General features: G+C 37.5%; 1 protein-coding gene across 2 annotated transcripts in view; it reads left to right on the forward strand.

Moving 5' to 3' along the window:
* C2H3orf33 (chromosome 2 C3orf33 homolog) overlaps positions 1-19038 on the forward strand; it is a 32400-nt gene that overhangs the window by 4156 nt on the left and 9206 nt on the right. The window contains exons 2-3 of one of the 2 annotated variants that reach the window (XM_066258336.1): positions 6451-6510; positions 12411-12558. In XM_066258336.1, coding sequence (XP_066114433.1) covers positions 6451-6510; positions 12411-12558 — 208 coding nt within the window. The remainder of the gene's footprint in view (positions 1-6450; positions 6511-12410; positions 12559-19038) is intronic. The other variant, XM_066258337.1, reaches the window with a different exon arrangement.

Raw genomic sequence — 19038 nt, forward strand, 5'->3', positions numbered from 1 at the left:
ATTCAGTTTGAATTAGCAGACACCTTTACACAAATCATTTTAATTACAATTTATAATATCTAGAACAGTGGTCATTTCGTATGACTGCCGGACTTTCTAGTTTTTTCATATACCTATTGGCCATCTGTATGTCCTATTTGGAGAAGTGTCTATTCATTTCTTTTGCCCATTTTTTGATTGGATTGTTTGTCTTTCTGGTGTTGAGATTTACAAGTTCTTTATAAATTTTGGTTATTAACCCCTTATCAGACATACTGTCAAATATGTTCTTCCATTCTGTAGTTTGTCTTTTTATTCTGTTCTTATTGTCTTTAGCTGTGCAAAAGCTTTTCAGTTTGATATATTCCCATTTGTTTATCCTGTCTTTTATTTCCCTTGCCCGTGGGAAATATTTTGCTGCGAGAAATGTCGGAGAGCTTACTGCTTATGTTTTCTTCTAAGATGCTTATGGTTTTATGCCTTACATTTAAGTCTTTTATCCATTTTGAATTTATTTTTGTGAATGGTGTAAGTTGGTGGTCTAGTTTCATTTTTTTGCAGGTTGCTGTCCAGTTTTACCAACACCATTTGTTGAAGAGGCTGTCTTTACTCCTTTGTATGCCCTTACCTCCTTTGTCAAATATCAGCTGTTCATAGATCTGTGGGTTTATTTTTGGGTTCTCCGTTCTGTTCCATTGATCTATGTGCCTGTTCTTATGCCAGTACCAGGCTGTTTTGAGTACAATGGCCTTATAGTATAGCTTGATATCAGGAAGTGTAATGCCTCCTCCTTTATTCTTCTTTTTTAAGATTGCTGAGGCTATTCCTGTTCTCTTTTGGTTCCATATAAATTTTTGGAATATGTGATCTATATCTTTAAAGTATGTCATTGGTATTTTAATTGGTATTGCATTAAATTTATAAATTGCTTTGGGTAATATAGACATTTTAATGATGTTTATTCTTCCTAACCATGAGCATGGTATATGCTTCCACTTGTTTGTATCTTCCTTGATTTCTTTTATCAATCTTTTATAATTTTATGAGTACAAGTCTTTAGTCTCCTTGGTTAAATGTACTCCTAGGTACTTTATTTTTTTGGTTGTAAGAGTGAAGGGGATTGTTTCCTTAATTTCTCTTTCTGACTATTCATTGTTGGTGTATAAAAATGCCTCTGATTTCTGAGTATTAATTTTATATCCTGCCACGTTGCTGAATTCATTTATCAGGTCCAGTAGTTTTTTGACTGACACTTTAGGATTTCCTATATACAATATCATATCATCTGCAAATAATGATGGTTTTACTTCTTGTTTTCCAACTTGACTGCCTTTTATTTCTTCTTTTTGTCTGATTGCTGTGGCTAGGACTTCCAGGACTATGTTGAATAAGAGTGGTGAAAGGGGGCACCCCTGCCTTGTTCCTGATCTTAAGGGGATTGCTTTTAATTTTTGCCCATTGAGTATGATGTTGGCTGTGGGTTTGTCATAGATGGCTTTTGTCATGTTGAGGTATGTTCCCTGTATTCCCACTTTGTTGAGAGTTTTGATCACGAATGGGTGCTGGATTTTATCAAATGCTTTTTCTGCATCTATTGAAATTATCATGTGGTTTTTCTTCCTTTTGTTTATGTAATGAATCACATTGATTTATTTGCAAACACTATACCAGCCTTGCCTCCTCAGAATAAATCCCACTTGATCATGGTGTATGATTTTTTCCATATATTGTTGGATCCCATTTGCAAATATTTTGTTGAGGATTTTAGCATCTATATTCATCAGGGATATTGGCCTATCATTTTCTTTCTTTGTGTTGTCTTTGCCTGGTTTTGGAATCAGAATTAACATTGCCTCATAAAAGGAGTTTGGAAGTCTTTCTTCCTCTTAAATTTTTGAAATAGCTTGAGAAGGATAGGAGTTAGTTCTTCTTTGAATATTTGGTATAATTCACTTGTGAAGCCATCTGGCCCAGGACTTTTCTTTGTTGGGAGTTTTTTGAATACTGTTTTGATCTCATTTGGTATAATCTGTCTGTTTAGGTTTTCTAATTCTTCCAGATTGATTTTTGGAAGATTGTATGCTTCAAAGAATTTGTCCATTTCATCACAGTTGTCTAGTTTTTTGGCATACAGGTCTTCATAGTATTTTATTACAATCCTTTGTATTTCTGTTGTGTCAGTTGTTATTTCTCCACTCTCATTTCTAATTTTATATATTTGAGTCGTCTCTCTTTTTTTCTTGGTGAGTCTGGTTAAAGGTTCATCGATCTTGTTTAACATTTCAAAGAACCAGCTCCTAGTTTCATTGATCCTCTGTATTGTTTCTTTAGCCTCTATGTCATTTATTTCTGCTCTGGTCTTTATTATTTCCTTCCTTCTACTACAATTGGGCTTTACTTGCTGTTCTTTTTCTAGTTCTTTTAGATGCAGGGTCAAGTTGTTTATTTGAGCTTTTTCTAGCTTCTGAAAGTGTGCCTGTAGTGCTATGAACTTCCCTCTCAGTACTGCTTTTGCTATGTCCCATAAATTTTGAGTTGTTGTATGCTCATTATCATATCTTTCTAGAAATTTTTTTATTTCTTTTTTGATCTCATTCTTAATCCATTCGTTATTTAACAACCTGCTATTTAGTTTCCATGTGTTTGAGAATTTCTGAGCTTTTCTGTTGTGGTTGATTTCTAATTTCATGCTATTGTGATCAGAGAATGTGCTTGATATGGTTTCAATCTTCTTAAATTTGTTGAGAGCACTTTTGTACCCTAACATGTGGTCTAGCCTAGAGAATGTACCATGAGCACTCCAAAAGAATGTATATTCTACTGCTTTATGGTGAAAGGTTCTGAAAGTATCTATTAAATCAAGTTGATCTAGTGTGTCCTTTAAGTCTGCTGTTTCTTTGTTAATTTTCTTTCTTGAGGATCTATCTTGTGATGTTAGTGGGGTATTGAAATCCACTACTATTATAGTGTTGCTGTTGATCTTGCCCTTTATATCCATCAAAGTCTGCTTTATATATTTAAGTGCTCCTATATTATGTGTATAGATATTTATAATAGTTATAATTCTGTTGGATTGCTCCCTTTATCATTATGTAGTGGCCTTCTTTATCTTTTAGTATATTCTGTGTTTTAAAGTCCATTTTGTCTGATATAAGTATTGTTACCCCCTTTTTTTTATTCATTTCCATTTGCATGAAATGTTTTTTTTCCATCCTTGTACCTTCAACCTATGTACATCTTTTGTTTTAAGGTGTGTCTCCTGTGGACAGCATATGTACGGATCCTGTTTTCTTATCCATGCAGCTACCCTATGTCTTTTGATTGGATCATTTAATCCATTTACATTTAAGGTTATTATTGATATGTAGTTGTTTATTGCCATTTTATTCTTTAAAGCTGTATTCCTTTTTTGCTATATTCTTTTCCCACCTTTATCTGTTTACACCATGCCCCTTAACATTTCCTGCAGTATTGGTTAGGTTGTAATGAATTCCTTGAGGTTTTTTTTTGTCTGGGAAACTTTTTATTTCTCCTTCAATTTTAAATGATAACCTTGCTGCATAAAGTAGTCTTGGTTGTAGGCTCTTGTTCTGCATTACTTTGAATATTTCTTGCCATTCCCTTCTGGCCTCAAGTGTTTCTGTTGAGAAGTTCGATGTCATCCTTATGGGGGCTCCTTTTTAGGTGATAGCCTTTTTTTCTCTAGCAGCTTTTAATATTTTCTCTTTATCACTTAGCTTTGGTATTTTAATTATGATGTGTCTTGGTGTAGGTTTCTTTGGGTTTCTCTTTAATGGAGTTCTCTGTGCTTCTTGAGCTCTTGAGAGCTTCTCCTGCATTAATTTAGGGAAGTTTTCAGCTAGGATGTAATTGAACAAAGTATCTATCCCTTGTTCTTTCTCTTCTTCATCAGGAACCCCTATAATGCAGATGTTATTTCTCTTTATGTTGTCACAGAGCTGTCTAAGAGTTTCCTCAGACTTTTCTCTGCTTTCATGCCTTCATTCCAGTTTTCCTCCAACTTGCTGATTCAATCCTCAGCTCTCTCCATCCTGTTTTTAATTCCTTCCATTATGGTCTTCATTTCTGATATTGTATTTATCATCTCCAACTGATTCTTTTTAATATTTCAATATCCTTTTTTATACTTGCTATTTCTTTATTTAGGTGTTCGTAGTGACCATCTGTTGTTGTTCTAAGATCCCTAAGCATCCTTACAATTATTATTTTGAACTCTGCATCCGGAAGTTTGATTATTTCCTTATCACTCAGTTCATCTGAAGTTTTCTCTTGTGGTTTCATTTGGATTGCACTTCTTTGTCTTCTCATTATGTCTGTGTGTTTGGGTATTTTCTTTGTAGAGCTGGTTGAGTCTAGGCTTGGTGTTGTCTATCTCCAGTTTTCACTTGTGTTGTTTCTAAGTCTTCTTGGGTTGGCATCAGCTATTTTCTGTAATCCACTTTTGGATTTGGGCCGCTTTGAAGTCTTGATTTGTTTGTTTTCTTAACAGGTGATTGTCTTCTTTGCTGATCTCAGCAGGGGGCTTATTTGAAAATGTATCCAAGAATGTGGTGGGTGTGACCTGAGGCTCTGAATTCCTCTCTGCCAGTTAATCTCTCTGGGGGCAGTTTGCTTTCTCAGCTTCAGTAGGGGGAGTTGTATCTCAGATCTCCTTGGAGACCTGAGTTACTGTCCCTCCTCCCCACTTCTTGTTTTCAGCTGTGTCTTGTTGCACTGATTGGAGCTGGAAAGATGTCTGTATCTCTGTGACCTGGAAGTACTTTTGTATTTTGCTTTGTGGAAGGGTCAGCCCCCCCCCCCCAGTTATGGCTGCCTCCAGCACTGAATGAGTCAGCTTTTCAGGTCATCATCTTTATTCCTCTCCCCCTCACCATCTGTCTTTCTTTCTCTTCTTTCTTTTTGGAATACAAGCGGGCCCTTTCAACACACCTCATTCCCTGGTCGCCAGGCAATTGGCAGTGAGCAGTATTTACTGCTTTTTTCCTATCAGTGAGAGCCCAGCCTTCCCCCCCCCCTGTTCCTGTAAACAGGGGAGATTCAGGCACTCTCTACCAGGTTTGTTGTGGCTTCTTCTTTGCTTCTTGGTTTTTGATAGCTGTTCTTGTTGTCAAGATTTGGTTTTTCACGCTGATTGTTCATAAATTAGTTTATAATCCAGTTCGGTGGTGTGAGCTGGGAGTCTGTGCATCTGCCTACTTCTCTGCCATCTTCAGGTCTAAACTGATTCTTTTTTTTTTTTTTTAATTTATTTTTTACGGAGACAATCAGAGAGAGGGATAGACAGGGACAGACAGACAGGATCGGAGAGAGATGAGAAGCATCAATCATTAGTTTTTCATTGCGTGTTGCAGCACCTTAGTTGTTCATTGATTGCTTTTTCATATGTGCCTTGACCGTGGGCCTTCAGCAGACCAAGTGACCCCTTGCTGGAGCCAGCAACCTTGGGTTCAAGCTGATGGGATTTTGCTCAAACCAGATGAGCCCACGCTCAAGCTGGTGACCTTGGGGTCTCGAACCTGGGTCCTCTGCATCCCAGTCTGATGCTCTATCCACTGCACCACTGCCTGGTCAGACTAAACTGATTCTTTAAAAAAAATTTTTTTTTTTAATTTTAGTGAGAGGAGGGGAAGCAGAGAGAGACTCCAGCATGCACCCCTATCAGGATCCACCCTGAAAGCCCACTAGGGGGTGATGCTCTGACCATCTGGGTCCCTTGCTCCACTGCAGCCAGAGCCATTTTTTAGTTCCTGATTTGGAGGCCATGGAGCCATCCTCAGCGCTGGGGCCACCTCGTTTTAATCGAGTCATGGCTACAGGAGGGGAGGAGGAAAGAGAGAGAAACAAGAGGGGAAGCGGTGGAGAAGCAGATGGGTGCTTCTTCTGTGTGCCCTGACTGGGAATTGAACTCGGAAAATCCACATGCCAGGTCAATGCTCTACCACTAAGCCTATGGCCAGTGCCTAAATTAATTCTTGCTTTTTTAGAATTATGCTTAAATAATATAGTTAATAGAGAACAATATAACATATTTTTTAAAGATTTCACTTACTCATTTTAGATGTGGAAGGGAGGAGAGAGAGAGAGAGAGAGAACAGGGAGGAACAGGGAGCATCAACTTCCATATGTGCCTTTACCAGGCAAGTCCTAGGTCTTGAACCAGCAACCTCAGTATTCCAGGTCGATGCTTTAGCTACTGCACCACCACAGGTCAGGCAAGAACAATATAATATTATGTGAACAATTATTATGCATGTCAGATTGTTTGGGAGGAAGTGGGAAAGATTAATATGTAGGTGGGTAATTAAAGTTTTTTGGAAGAAGTAGGCCTTTAGTTGAATGTATCTTACTTGGACATTTAGATATAGAACAGCTTTTTTCCCCTTCTAATTAGTACTTTCACTTTAGTAAATAATAATTAGTGAGAGTTAATTATTAAATCTCTTTCTGAAGAACATCAGCACCATAATGGCCATAACTGGAATAATGTTACTTCTAAGAAGTGTTCGACTGGTAAGTTAAAAAATGAACAAGGTATTGTGAGAAGCAATTGACAGTTAATTTTTTCTCATTCTGACAATTTTTATCTCAAGCAGTATAGCATTTTGTTATTTTATCAGAAACATTTAAATAGTATTTTAGAGTAGTGAACAATTAAGATCTTGTTTTAACAGTAACATATCCATGGTATTTTATAGAAAGTAATTGCATAACCTATATTTCCATAATCACTTTCATCATGCTTAAAAAGAAATCAAAAAAATATTTACTTTGCTAGAATGGTATAATCACTAAATATGCATTTCAGACATTGTGGAATATCTCAAAACTGTTTTCTGTAGTGGTTTTAGATTTACATCATAGTTGAATTATGTGCCTTTGAACTGAATAATTTATGTTTTCTCTGATTTGGAACGATCTTTCAGATTGGTTGTTCAATGAATAAAGCAAGACGTATGGTGTAAAAAAATAATTTATGCTTTGTACTTCCAGTAGTGTTTTAAAAATAAAACATTGTGAAAATCATTAGGTATTTCAAGATTTACAAGTTTTGTTGTTGTTGTTTTTATAACTACTTGCTAAAGGTTGTAATTTTAGTGTAATGTTGCAGTCCATTTCTTTTCCACCTGTTGCCTTTTTCACCTGACTCCATGTCAGCACTTTTATCTTCTTTTTTTAAAGTGCCTAGAACTTATTTTTAACCTAATATCTAATAGGTTCTTTCTTACAACTCTATGATTTTGTAAGTCATTTATTTTTAGCATAATATATGTATTTTATATATAATATAAGGCTATTATATATGTAAGGCTAGTGGCCATGCAAGTTCACAATGGATTCAGGCAGACAGCGAAAGAACTGTGGAGCCAGAGGATGGTGGGCCATTCCATTTATTAAAGTATCATAATGGTGGACAAGCAAACCACTTCCCTTTCTCCTCACAGGGCCCCACCAGTCTCAGCAGTCCACAGCCAAACAGGCCTGGCTGAAACTCAGGGCTTTCAAGCCCCTCCGTTGTCTCTCTCTCTCTCTCTCTCTCTCTCTCTCTCTCTTTCTCTCCCCACTCACCAGCAAAACAGACTGGGGGAAAAAAGCCTTCTCCAGCAAACAATAGCAAACAATCACCCCTCCCAAGCAGGAAGGCAATCTGCAATTTGCAATCTCCCACCCTGAGGGCAAGCATTGCAGCCTTCCAAAGACTACACACATGGCACTGCCCCAGTACAAGTGAGCAAACCTAAAAACATTTGTTACAAACTTGTTTGTCCAATAATATATTATTTTTAGCATAATACATGTGTGGAAACTTTTGAGACTTCAGTTATTTTTTTCATTCTACTTTTTTCTTTCTTAATCTTAAAATCTATATATTCTATGTATTTTGAAGTTTTCCAAATTGTTAAAATATTAAATGATCTGATTAAGAGCTTGGGTAAAAATTGTGCTGAGGGAACATTTATCTTGGTAGCCCTTAAAAACATACTTAAATCAGTATGGTACTTTTTTTTTTTTTTTTTACTTTTTTTAGTAGCTTTGTCCCACTTTTGCTCATTTTGAATTTACAGTGAACTAGAACCTCTAATTTATTTTTTATATGTGGTACTGTTAGTTTATTCTCTTCCATCCTTAATTAGTTTGGGGTAGAATACAGGGGGAGACTTTTACATTTTAGCCTATCATTCTTGTTGTCAGGATCTTTTTAAATACTGACTCTTTCAGTAGTCACACCCTTCCAAGCATCAGACCATGTTCATCCTTATGCTCTCATTCAAGTCAGTGGGAATCAGCTCAAACTGGAGAGGCCAGAGACCCCTCCCATTGATATTGATAAAGTCATCAATGCCACTTTGGTGATGTCACAAAGTCATATAGGGAGACATCTATGTGGACATTAGCCCACAGACTTTCATCAACAGCTTTTGTCAGGTGACTCACTTAAACTCTTCATGATTTAATTCAGGATTTCTCCTCTCTTTTATTTACATTGTACATATTCCACATTCCTTTTGTTGTTTTGTTTTTGTGTGTGTGTTTTGGTGCAGAAAACTGGAATTGAACCAATATTCTACATTCTTGAATGCTGACAATATATCCAGAACCTTCCCACCCCCACCCCCATGACATTTTTTTTAGGAAAAGTTTGTCACACTCACCTACTATTTTGTGTGTGTGTGTGACAGAGACAGAGAGAGAGAGAGCTAGAGAGAGGGACAGATAGGAAGACAGACAGACAGGAAGGGAGAGAGATGAGAGGCAGCAATCCTTTGTTGCAGCACTTTAATTGTTCATTGATTACTTTCTCATATGTGCCTTGGCCGGGGGGTGGGGAGTCAAGGGCTACGGCAGAGCAAGTGACCCCTTGCTCAAGCCAGCAACCTTGGGCTCAAGCCAGTGAGCCCGCACTCAAGTTGGTGACCTCAGGGTTTTAAATCGGGGTCCTCTGGGTCCTAGTACGGTGCTCTATCCACTGCGCTAGCACCTGATCAGTCTACACTCACCTAATTTTTATCTAGATGCTTCAGTTGTTAACATTTGTCACAGTTGTGCTTTCTCTTCCTCCATCTCCATGAGACCATTTGAAAGCAAGTTGCCCCATAAATACTTCATAATGTACATTCTAAATAAGAATATGTATGTTCCTGTATAACCATATTAAAATTATCCCATCTAATAAATTAAATGTGGCCCTGGCCGGTTGGCTCAGCGGTAGAGCACCGGCCTGGCATGCGGGGGACCCGGGTTCGATTCCCGGCCAGGGCACATAGGAGAAGCACCCATTTGCTTCTCCACCCCTCCTCCTTCCTCTCTGTCTCTCTCTCCCCTCCCGTAGCCAAGGCTCCATTGGAGCAAAGATGGCCCGGGCGCTGGGGATCCTTGGCCTCTGCCCCAGGTGCTAGAGTGGCTCTGGTCGCGGCAGAGCAACACCCCGGAGGGGCAGAGCATCGCCCCCTGGTGGGCAGAGCTTCGCCCCTGGTGGGCGTGCCAGGTGGATCCCGGTTGGGCGCATGCGGGAGTCTGTCTGTCTCTCCCCGTTTCCAGCTTCAGAAAAATACTAATTAATTAATTAATTAATTAAATGTTTTTGCAGTAATATGATCTAAGAGACTGTTCATATTTAGACTTACTTTCTCAAAATATTCTTTTTTTTAATTTTAATTTTTTAATTAATTATTTTTTTAATGGGGTGACATTAGTAAATCAGGATACATATATTCAAAGATAACATGTCTAGTTTATCTTGTCATTCAATTATGTTGCATACCCATCACCCAAAGTCAAATTGTCCTCTGTCACCTTCTATCTAGTTCTCTTTGTGCCCCTTCCCCTCCCCCCTTCCCTCTCCCTCTCCCCCTTCTCCCCGTAACCACCACACTCTTATCAATGTCTCTTGGTCTCACTTTTATGTCCTATTTATGTATGGAATAATGCAGTTCCTGGTTTTTTCTGATTTACTTATTTCACTTCGTATAATGTTATCAAGATCCCACCATTTTGCTGTAAATGATCCGATGTCATCACTTCTTATGGCTGAGTAGTATTCCATAGTGTATATGTGCCACATCTTCTTTATCCAGTCATCTATTGATGGGCTTTTTGGTTGTTTCCATATCCTGGCCACTGTGAACAATGCTGCAATGAACATGGGGCTGCATGTGTCTTTACGTATCAATGTTTCTGAGTTTTGGGGGTATATACCCAGTAGAGGGATTGCTGGGTCATAAGGTAGTTCTATTTTCAGTTTTTTGAGGAACCATCATACTTTCTTCCATAATGGTTGTACTACTTTACATTCCCACCAACAGTGGATGAGGGTTCCTTTTTCTCCACAACCTCTCCAACATTTGCTATTACCTGTCTTGTTAATAATAGCTAATCTAACAGGTGTGAGGTGGAATCTCATTGCAGTTTTGATTTGCATTTCTCTAATAACTAAAGAAGATGAGCATCTTTTCATATATCTGTTGGCCATTTGTATTTCTTCCTGGGAGAAGTGTCTGTTCATATCCTCTTCCCATTTTTTTATTGGATTGTCAAAATATTCTTTATAGCTATTTTTTTCTCAATTGATGAATGCATCAAGGATTGTGCATTGTACACTGCTCACAAAAATTAGGGACTCAGGGACCATGCAGATACTCCAGTACTTTCAGCCTTTTGTATAGTGCATTTTCACCAATGAAATAAAAGTTGGTTTTGCATCTCATTTGCGTAATTGAACAACTTTCTTTGACTTGTTTGCTTTTCTGATATTCTTGTTTAATAAAAAAATTCAAATGCTTTTTTATTGCTTCATATTTTGAAATATTTCCTAATTTTTGTGAACAGTGTATTTAGTTGTCATATTTCTTTAATCTAGAATATTACTGCCACCTTATCTTTATTTTTCATTTATGTCTCTTATGAATTGTCATTTTTGAAGAGTCCAAGCCAGTCATCTCATAGAATATCCCACAATCTGGGTTTGTGTGTTTTCTCATTAGATTTAGTATGAACAAAAAGGTGGTGTATACTTCTTATTGTATTGCATCAGGGGGCTCATAATGCCGGTTTGTCTGCTAACATTATCACATAAAATATAATTCATAATATTTAGTATTTTAGACCCAGTACATTTTAAAACTTGCTTAATTAATTGTCTCAAAGGTGTCCTTTTAAATAGATGATCTATTCAAATCAGTATTCAGATGGTCCAGTTATTGTATTTGTTATATCTCTTGTCTCATTTATTTTACAACAATCCATGCTCCGTATTTTTCCCCCAAGCCATTGATTTATTAGAGAAATAAAGTCATCTGTCCCATTGACTGTTCCACATTCTAGATTTGTCTGCTACAATATTTTTTTTATGTGGAATATTTTTTTATAATGTTTAGTTCAACTTCACTGTTTTAAGAAGTTGGGTACTAATTTATCCTGCTTATTGAAAAACTCTTAACTAGCCATGATTATGCATGAAGCTCATCCCTCTATTCTTTAGTATTGTTAATGTGGAAGACATAGGTATAAAGTGTTGACTAGTACCTGGCCTGTGGTGGCACAGTGGATAGAGTCTCATTGGCCTGGGACACTGAAGTCCCAGGTTCGAAACCCCGAGGTTATTGGCTTGAGCGCGGGCTCACCAGCTTGAGCACGAGGTTGCTGGCTTGAACTCAAGGTTGTTGGCTTGAGCAAGAGGTCACTGGGTTGGCTGGAGCTGCCCCCCGGTCAAGGCACATATGAGAAAACAATCAATGAACAACTAAAGTGCCGCAACTATGAGCTGATGCTTCTTATCTCTCTCCCTTCCTGTCTATCCCTGTCTATCTCTCTATCTCTCGCTTAAAAAAAAGAAAATGTGAAAGAAAAAAAAAGAAAATGTGGACTAACTTTAGGGCATTAGGAGTTAGGTATTTAATTACATCTCTAATGTTGCCCTTTTTATGTTTTTTTATATCCTATGAGATAAAAAATAATAAAAATGTTCTGTTTATAAAGAGTCCTAATTCAATTTGACTTAGCTTTGTTAAGATTTTCCCAGCAGTACCTGCATGAATAGACTACACATCTATAGAATAGGATAGTGACTGTTTAACCAGACTTGTGTGGTACCAGGCACATATCTATACTCATTATACTCACTTCTTTTTGATGAATTATGTCATAATTTGAAGATGTAAACTTTTAGAAGTTGAAAGTCTGTTTAATGTGCTCTATATAATAGCTTGAAATAATAAAATGGTGACAAATATTTTTAAAGAATGTTCCTATAAACACTTTTGATTAAGTCATATTAAAATATTAATATAAAGTTAAGAACTAAATAAAAATTTTTCAGTGGTTGTCTTCTTGTTGAAGGTCTAGATAAAAATTTGACTTATCTAATTTTAAAGTGAAAATAATAATGTTCCATTTTTCTCCTTGTAAATCATCAGACATCAAAATTTACAAGTTCTTCAGATATTCCAGTAGAATTTATAAGAAGGAATGTTAAACTACGTGGACGATTACGGCGAATAACCGAGAATGGTTTAGAAATTGAACATGTTCCTATTACTTTACCTATTTTATCTTCATGGAGAAGTAAGTAAGGTACACGTATAATAAGACTAAATAACTATTTTTAAGTGTTCCTTTATTAAAAGCTGTTTATAAAATAGTGAAAGATGTCATTTTAATTTTTAATAACTCCAAACTCTTGGCCTTACATAAAAGGAATTATTTAATTTAACTCCAGATTTTCTTTTTTTCTGGCTTTTTTTATTAACCACTCATTATTTTATTTAGGCATTTTAACATTCGTGCCACAAAAACTGACCACCTAGTATGTTCTTAGCCGTATACTAGCTGTACATTGTTAAGTGAAGCCAACACAACAAACAAATGAAATTTGCTCTAAGACCTATGAAGAGAAAGAACAGGGTACCAGGGTATGAATTATTGGTGGTCATGTGAAGGGGAACCTGTACCTAAAAAGTGGTCAGAGAAAGCCTCATTGAGGGATTTCTGTTTAAGCAGGGACCTGAAGATGAGAGAATGTGTGTGGGAATGAGCTTAGCTCTTCTGCACATGTTTTTATTTTATTTATTCATTTTTAGAGAGGAGAGAGAGAAGGAGAGAGAGAGACAGAGAGAAGGGGGGAGGAGCTGGAAGCATCAACTCCCATATGTGCCTTGACCAGGCAAGCCCAGGGTTTTGAACTGGCGACCTCAGCATTTCCAGGTTGATGCTTTATCCACTGCGCCACCACAGGCTAGGCCAAGCTTGGCTCTTCTGATAAGCCATAGGAAGACTTGGTGGCAGGGCCTAGGGAAGAAGGGGACAAAGACACTGAAAGAGATTGGAGAGCTGGACAGGGGATGGTTCTTTCTTGCTGTACTTCCATGTCCAAGACCCCAGTCACACAGAACTTCCTGCTGTTTACATATGTTCTCCTGCCCCTGGGCATACCTCTTTGTTTCTATTGAATTCTATTGAATTCTTTAGTATCCAACTCAAATGTCAGTTCTATGAAGCTTTCCTTAACTCCCAAGCAGAATTAGCCTCTTTATTACACCGCACAGCAATTATACACACTGCAATTATACTACTTAAACTAATTTTTCTATGATCAGCTTTATATCCCACTAAACTGTGAGCTGCTGGTGGGCAGGGACCTTTTTCATCTATTTTCTTATTCATAGTCCCTAGAAAAATAATTTTTAAAATATATTTTTTTATTTATTGACTTTATAGAGACAGAGGAAGGGAGAGAGAGAGAAGAAGAGAGAGAGAGAGAGATTGATTTATTACACTTATGTATTCATTGGTTGATTCTTGTATGTGCCCTGACTGGGGACCGAACATACAGCCTTGGTATATCTGGATGATGCTTCAACCAACTGAGTTACCCAGCCAAAGCCCTAGAACAATAATTGTTAGCCAACAGAGATGGTAAAACTTGTCAAATGAATTTAGTTATATTTAAAGATCTTCTTAATATTATCTTAATTTTAAGAAGAAAGGGATTCTTTTTTACCCTCGAATGAGTATTACTCTGTTCAGTTAGATATGATTGTAAATGACTAAGATTAAAATTTCTCCCCAAATATACCTGACCCAATTGATTTCCCTTTTTAACAAATCAAACAGAGCATACACAATTTGAATGACTGTTGCTGCCTAAAGAGAGATTACCTAGGGTGTTTAGGTGTTGGACATTTTAGCTCTCAGGAGAGTTTACACTTCATAAATCCTCTACTTTCTCATGAAGTTGTCCATTGTTATGAATCTACTTTATATAAGATATAAAAATTTAGGGTTTTTTTTGTATCGTACTATTTTTTAAAAAAACCTTAGTACTGTTTAGTCACCAAGTTTCCTATCCACCTGATGAAGCAGAAATGTAACAAATTCCTTAGTGGTGTTTTACTTCAGTATTCATTTCATGTCTGCAGTCTTTTCTAGGAGCACATGGTGTTCCCCTTACTTGACATGCTCTCTCTCTACTCCTGCCCCTGCTTCTCTGTTCATTCTGAAAAACCCAATCTTATCCTATTCTCAGAGTGCTTCTGGACCCATGTTGCTTTATTTATTTATTTATTTATTCATTCATTTTAGAGAGGAGAGAGAGTAGAGAGTATAAGAGAGAGAAAGGGGGGAGGAGCAGGAAGCATCAACTCCTGTATGTGCCTTGACCAGACAAGCCCAGGGTTCTGAACTGGTGACCGCAGTGTTCCAGGTCGATGCGTTATCCACTGTACCACCACAGGTCGGGCCCATGGTGCTTTTATAACTTTTCAGCATCATCTGTGTCATGCAGTCTAGTATGAATTGGGCTTTTTTTTTTTTTTTAAGATGTGCGTAAAAGATTTGTTGAAAGGCTGGTAAGGATAGAAGGATTTGTGTCACATAAACAAAGCTGCAATTAGAAACTATAAACTTTTTAAAGTAACATCTGCACTGGCCGATGGTTTGGTTGGTTAGAGCATTGACCTCAAGCTCAGAGGTTGCCGGTTTGATCCCTGGTCAGGACACATACAGGAAGATCAATAAACATTAAAAAAAATTTTTTAAAGTAAAATTAGACATTAAATAATAAATATAACATCTAATTTTTCTAAGCTGTTTTGTTGAAAATATATCATGGATATTTCTTAAACTGTATTCAGTAATTTTATTCCTGCAAGGTATATCTTTATTCTCTTTTTGACCACATCATTTTTTAGAAGTTATTGACTTTAGAAAGAGAGGAAGCCTAACCAGAAGGTGGCACAGTGGATAGAGTGTCGGACTGGGATGCAGAGGGCCAGGGTTCAAGACCCCGAGGTCACCAGCTTGAGCGTGGGCTCATCTGGTTTGAGCACAGCTCACCAGCTTGAGCCCAAGGTCACTGGCTTGAGCAAGGGGTCCCTTGGTCTGCAATAGCCCCACAGTCGAGGCACATATGAGTAAGCAATCAATGAACAACTGGGGTGCCACAACAAAGAATTGATGCTTCTTGTCTCCTCTCTCCCTTCCTGTCTGTCTGTCCCTATCTGTCCCTCTCTCTGTCTTTGTCACACGAAAAAAAAGAGAGAGAGAGAGGAAAAAGGGGAGAGAAAGAAAGAGGAACATTGTTCTCTTCTTGTATGTGCTCTGACCAGGAATCAAACTAGTAATCTTTTTGCTTCAGGATGAAATTCTAACCAACTGAGCTATCTGGCCAACAACATCATATTTTCAATGGGGAATTTGCTGATTTTAAAGGATTTCAATGGTCTCTGCCAATCGAAGAATTCGGATATTAATACTTTCTTTAAAATTAAATTTATTGTGGTGACATTGGTTAATAAGACCCTATATAGGTTCCAAATGTGCATTCCTATGATACATGATTTGTATATTGCATTATGTAAGAACATTAATACTTTTTTTTTTTTTTTGCATTTTTCTGAAGCTGGAAATGGGGAGGCAGTCAGACAGACTCCTGCATACGCCCGACCATGATCCACCCGGCATGCCCACCAGGGGGCGATGCTCTGCACTTCTGGGGCGTCGCTCTGTTGCAACCAGAGCCACTCTAGCACCTGGGGCAGAGGCCACAGAGCCATCCCCAGCGCCCGGGCCATCTTTTGCTCCAATGGAGCCACAGCTGCGGGAGGGGAAGAGAGAGACAGAGAGGAAGGAGAGGGAGAGGGGTGGAGAAGCAAATGGGCGCCTCTCCTGTGTGCCCTGGCCAGGAATCGAACCCAGGACTTCTGCATGCCAGGCCGATGCTCTACCACTGAGCCAACCGGCCAGGGCAAGAACATTAATACTTAAGGTAGATAGTGTTGAATTAGATTTATGTTTTTGGTCCCAAAAGCTTTGGTCTCAAAAACTGGAGCATGTTTTGTTGGAAAACAGTTGGTGTTGATGGCAACATTAAAGGATTGGAGAACTCAGAATCTTTAAGCTTCTCATGTGTGAGTGTGTGTGTGTGTGTGTGTGTGTGTGTTAGAGACAGAGAGAGGGATACATCCTCCAGTGGTGCTCCTTGAAATGAGTTTTTGAAATTATTCCATCTGTTATATACTTATATATTTTTTATCTTATTTTTATTTATTTTAATGCAGTAACATTGATAAATCAGGGTACATATGTTCAGAGAAAACATCTCCAGATTATTTTGACATTTGATTATGTTGCATACCCCTCACCCAAAGTCAAATTGTCTTCCGTCACATTCTATCTGGTTTTCTTTGTGCCCCTCCCCTCACCCTACCCCCTTTCCTTCCTCACCCCTAACCACCCCCCACACCACCCCTTTACCATCACATTCTTGTCCATGTCTCCAAGTCTCATTTTTATGTCCCATCTATGTATAGATTCATGTAGTTCTTAGTATTTTCTGATTTATTTTTTGCACTCCGTATAATGTTATCAAGATCCATCCACATTATTGTAAATGATCTGATGTCATCATTTCTTATGGCTGAGTAGTATTCTACAGTATATATGTACCAAAACTTTTTAATCCACTCATCCTTTGACGGACACTTGGGTTGTTTCCAGATCTTTACTATTGTGAAAAATGCTGCCATAAACGTGGGGGTGCATTTCTCCTTTTGGAACAATTCTATGGTGTTCTTAGGATATATTCCTAAAAGTAGGATATCTGCGTCAAAAGGCAGTTTGATTTTTAATTTTTTGAGGAATCTCCATACTGTTTTCCATAGAGGCTGCACCAGTCTGCATTCCCACCAGCAGTGCAGGAGGGTTCCCTTTTCTTCACATCCTCGCCAGCACTTATTCTGTTCTTTTGTTGACAAGCGCCATTTGGACTGGTGTGAGATATCTCATTGTGGTTTTAATTTGCATTTCTCTAATTATTAGTGATGTTGAGCAATTTTTCATATGCCTATTGGCCATCTGTATTTTCTCTTTGGAAAAGTGTCTATTCATTTCTTTTACCCATTTTTGATTGGATTGTTTGTCTTCCTGGTGTTGAAATTTACAAGTTCTTTATAAATTTTGGTTATTAATCCCTTATCAGATGTACTGTCAAATATGTTCTCCCATTGTGCAGTTTTTCTTTTTATTCAATTCTTATTTTCTTTACCTGTGCAAAATCTTTTTAGTTTGATATAGTCCCATTTGTTTATCCTGTGTTTTATTTCACTTGCCTGTGGAGAAAAACCAGCAAATATATCACTGCGAGAGATGTTGGAGAGCTTACTGCCTATGTTTTCTTCTAAGATGCTTATGGTTTCATGGTTTACATTTAAGTCTTTTATCCATTTTGAGTTTATTTTTGTGGATGGTGTAAGTTTAGTGGTCTAGTTTCATTTTTTTGCAGGTTGCTGTCCAATTTTCCCAACACCATTTATTAAAGAGGCTATCTTTACTCTACTGGATGCCCTTACCTCCTTTGTCAAATATCAGTTGTCCATAGAGCTGTAGGTTTATTTCTGGGTTCTCTGTTCTGTTCCATTGATCTATATGCCTGTTCTCATGCCAGTACCAGGCTGTTTTGAGTATAATGGCCTTGTAGTATAACTTGATATCAGGAAGTGTGATGCCTCCCCCTTCATTCTTCTTTTTTAAGATTGCTGAGGCTATTCCTGTTCTCTTTTGGTTCCATATAAGTTTTTGGAATATGTGATCTATATGTTTAAAGTATGTCATTGGTATTTTAATTGGTATTGCATTAAATTTATAAATTGCTTTGGGTAATATAGACATTTTAATGATGTTTATTCTTCCTAACCATGAACACGGTATATGCTTCCACTTGTTTGTATCTTCCTTGATTTCTTTTATCAATCTTTTATAATTTTCTGAGTACAAGTCTTTAGTCTTCTTGGTTAAATGTACTTCTAGGTACTTTTTTTTTTTTTTTGGTTGTAAGAGTGAAGGGGATTGTTTCCTTAATTTCTCTTTCTGACTGATCAGTGTTGGTGTATAAAAATGCCTCTGATTTCTGAGTATTAATTTTATATCCTGCCACATTCTTGAATTCATTTATAAGGGCCAGTAGTTTTTTGATTGAGACTTTAGGGTTTTCTATATACAGTATCATATCATCTGCAAATAATGATGGTTTTACTTCTTTTTTTCCAACTTGACTGCCTTTTATTTCTTCTTGTCTGATTGCTGTGGCTAGGACTTCCAGGACTATGTTGAATAAGAGTGGTGAAAGGGGGCACCCCTGCCTTGTTCCTGATCTTAAGGGGATTGCTTTTAATTTTTGCCCATTGAGTATAATGTTGGCTGTGGGTTTGTCATAGATGGCTTTTGTCATGTTGAGGTATGTTCCCTGTATTCCTACTCTGTTGAGAGTTTTGATCATAAATGGGTGCTGCATTTTATCAAATGCTTTTTCTGCATCTATTGAAATTATCATGTGGTTTTTCTTCTTCCTTTTGTTTATGTGATGAATCAATCACATTGATTGATTTGCGAATATTATACCAGCCTTGCCTCCCCTGAATAAATCCCACTTGATCATGGTGGATAATTTTTTCCCTATATAGTTGGATCCAGTTTGCTAATATTTTGTTGAGGATTTTAGCATCTATATTCATCAGGGATATTGGCCTATCATTTTCTTTCTTTGTGTTG

This window comes from Saccopteryx bilineata, chromosome 2 (assembly GCF_036850765.1).
Source record: "Saccopteryx bilineata isolate mSacBil1 chromosome 2, mSacBil1_pri_phased_curated, whole genome shotgun sequence".
Taxonomy (NCBI): Eukaryota; Metazoa; Chordata; class Mammalia; order Chiroptera; family Emballonuridae; genus Saccopteryx; species Saccopteryx bilineata.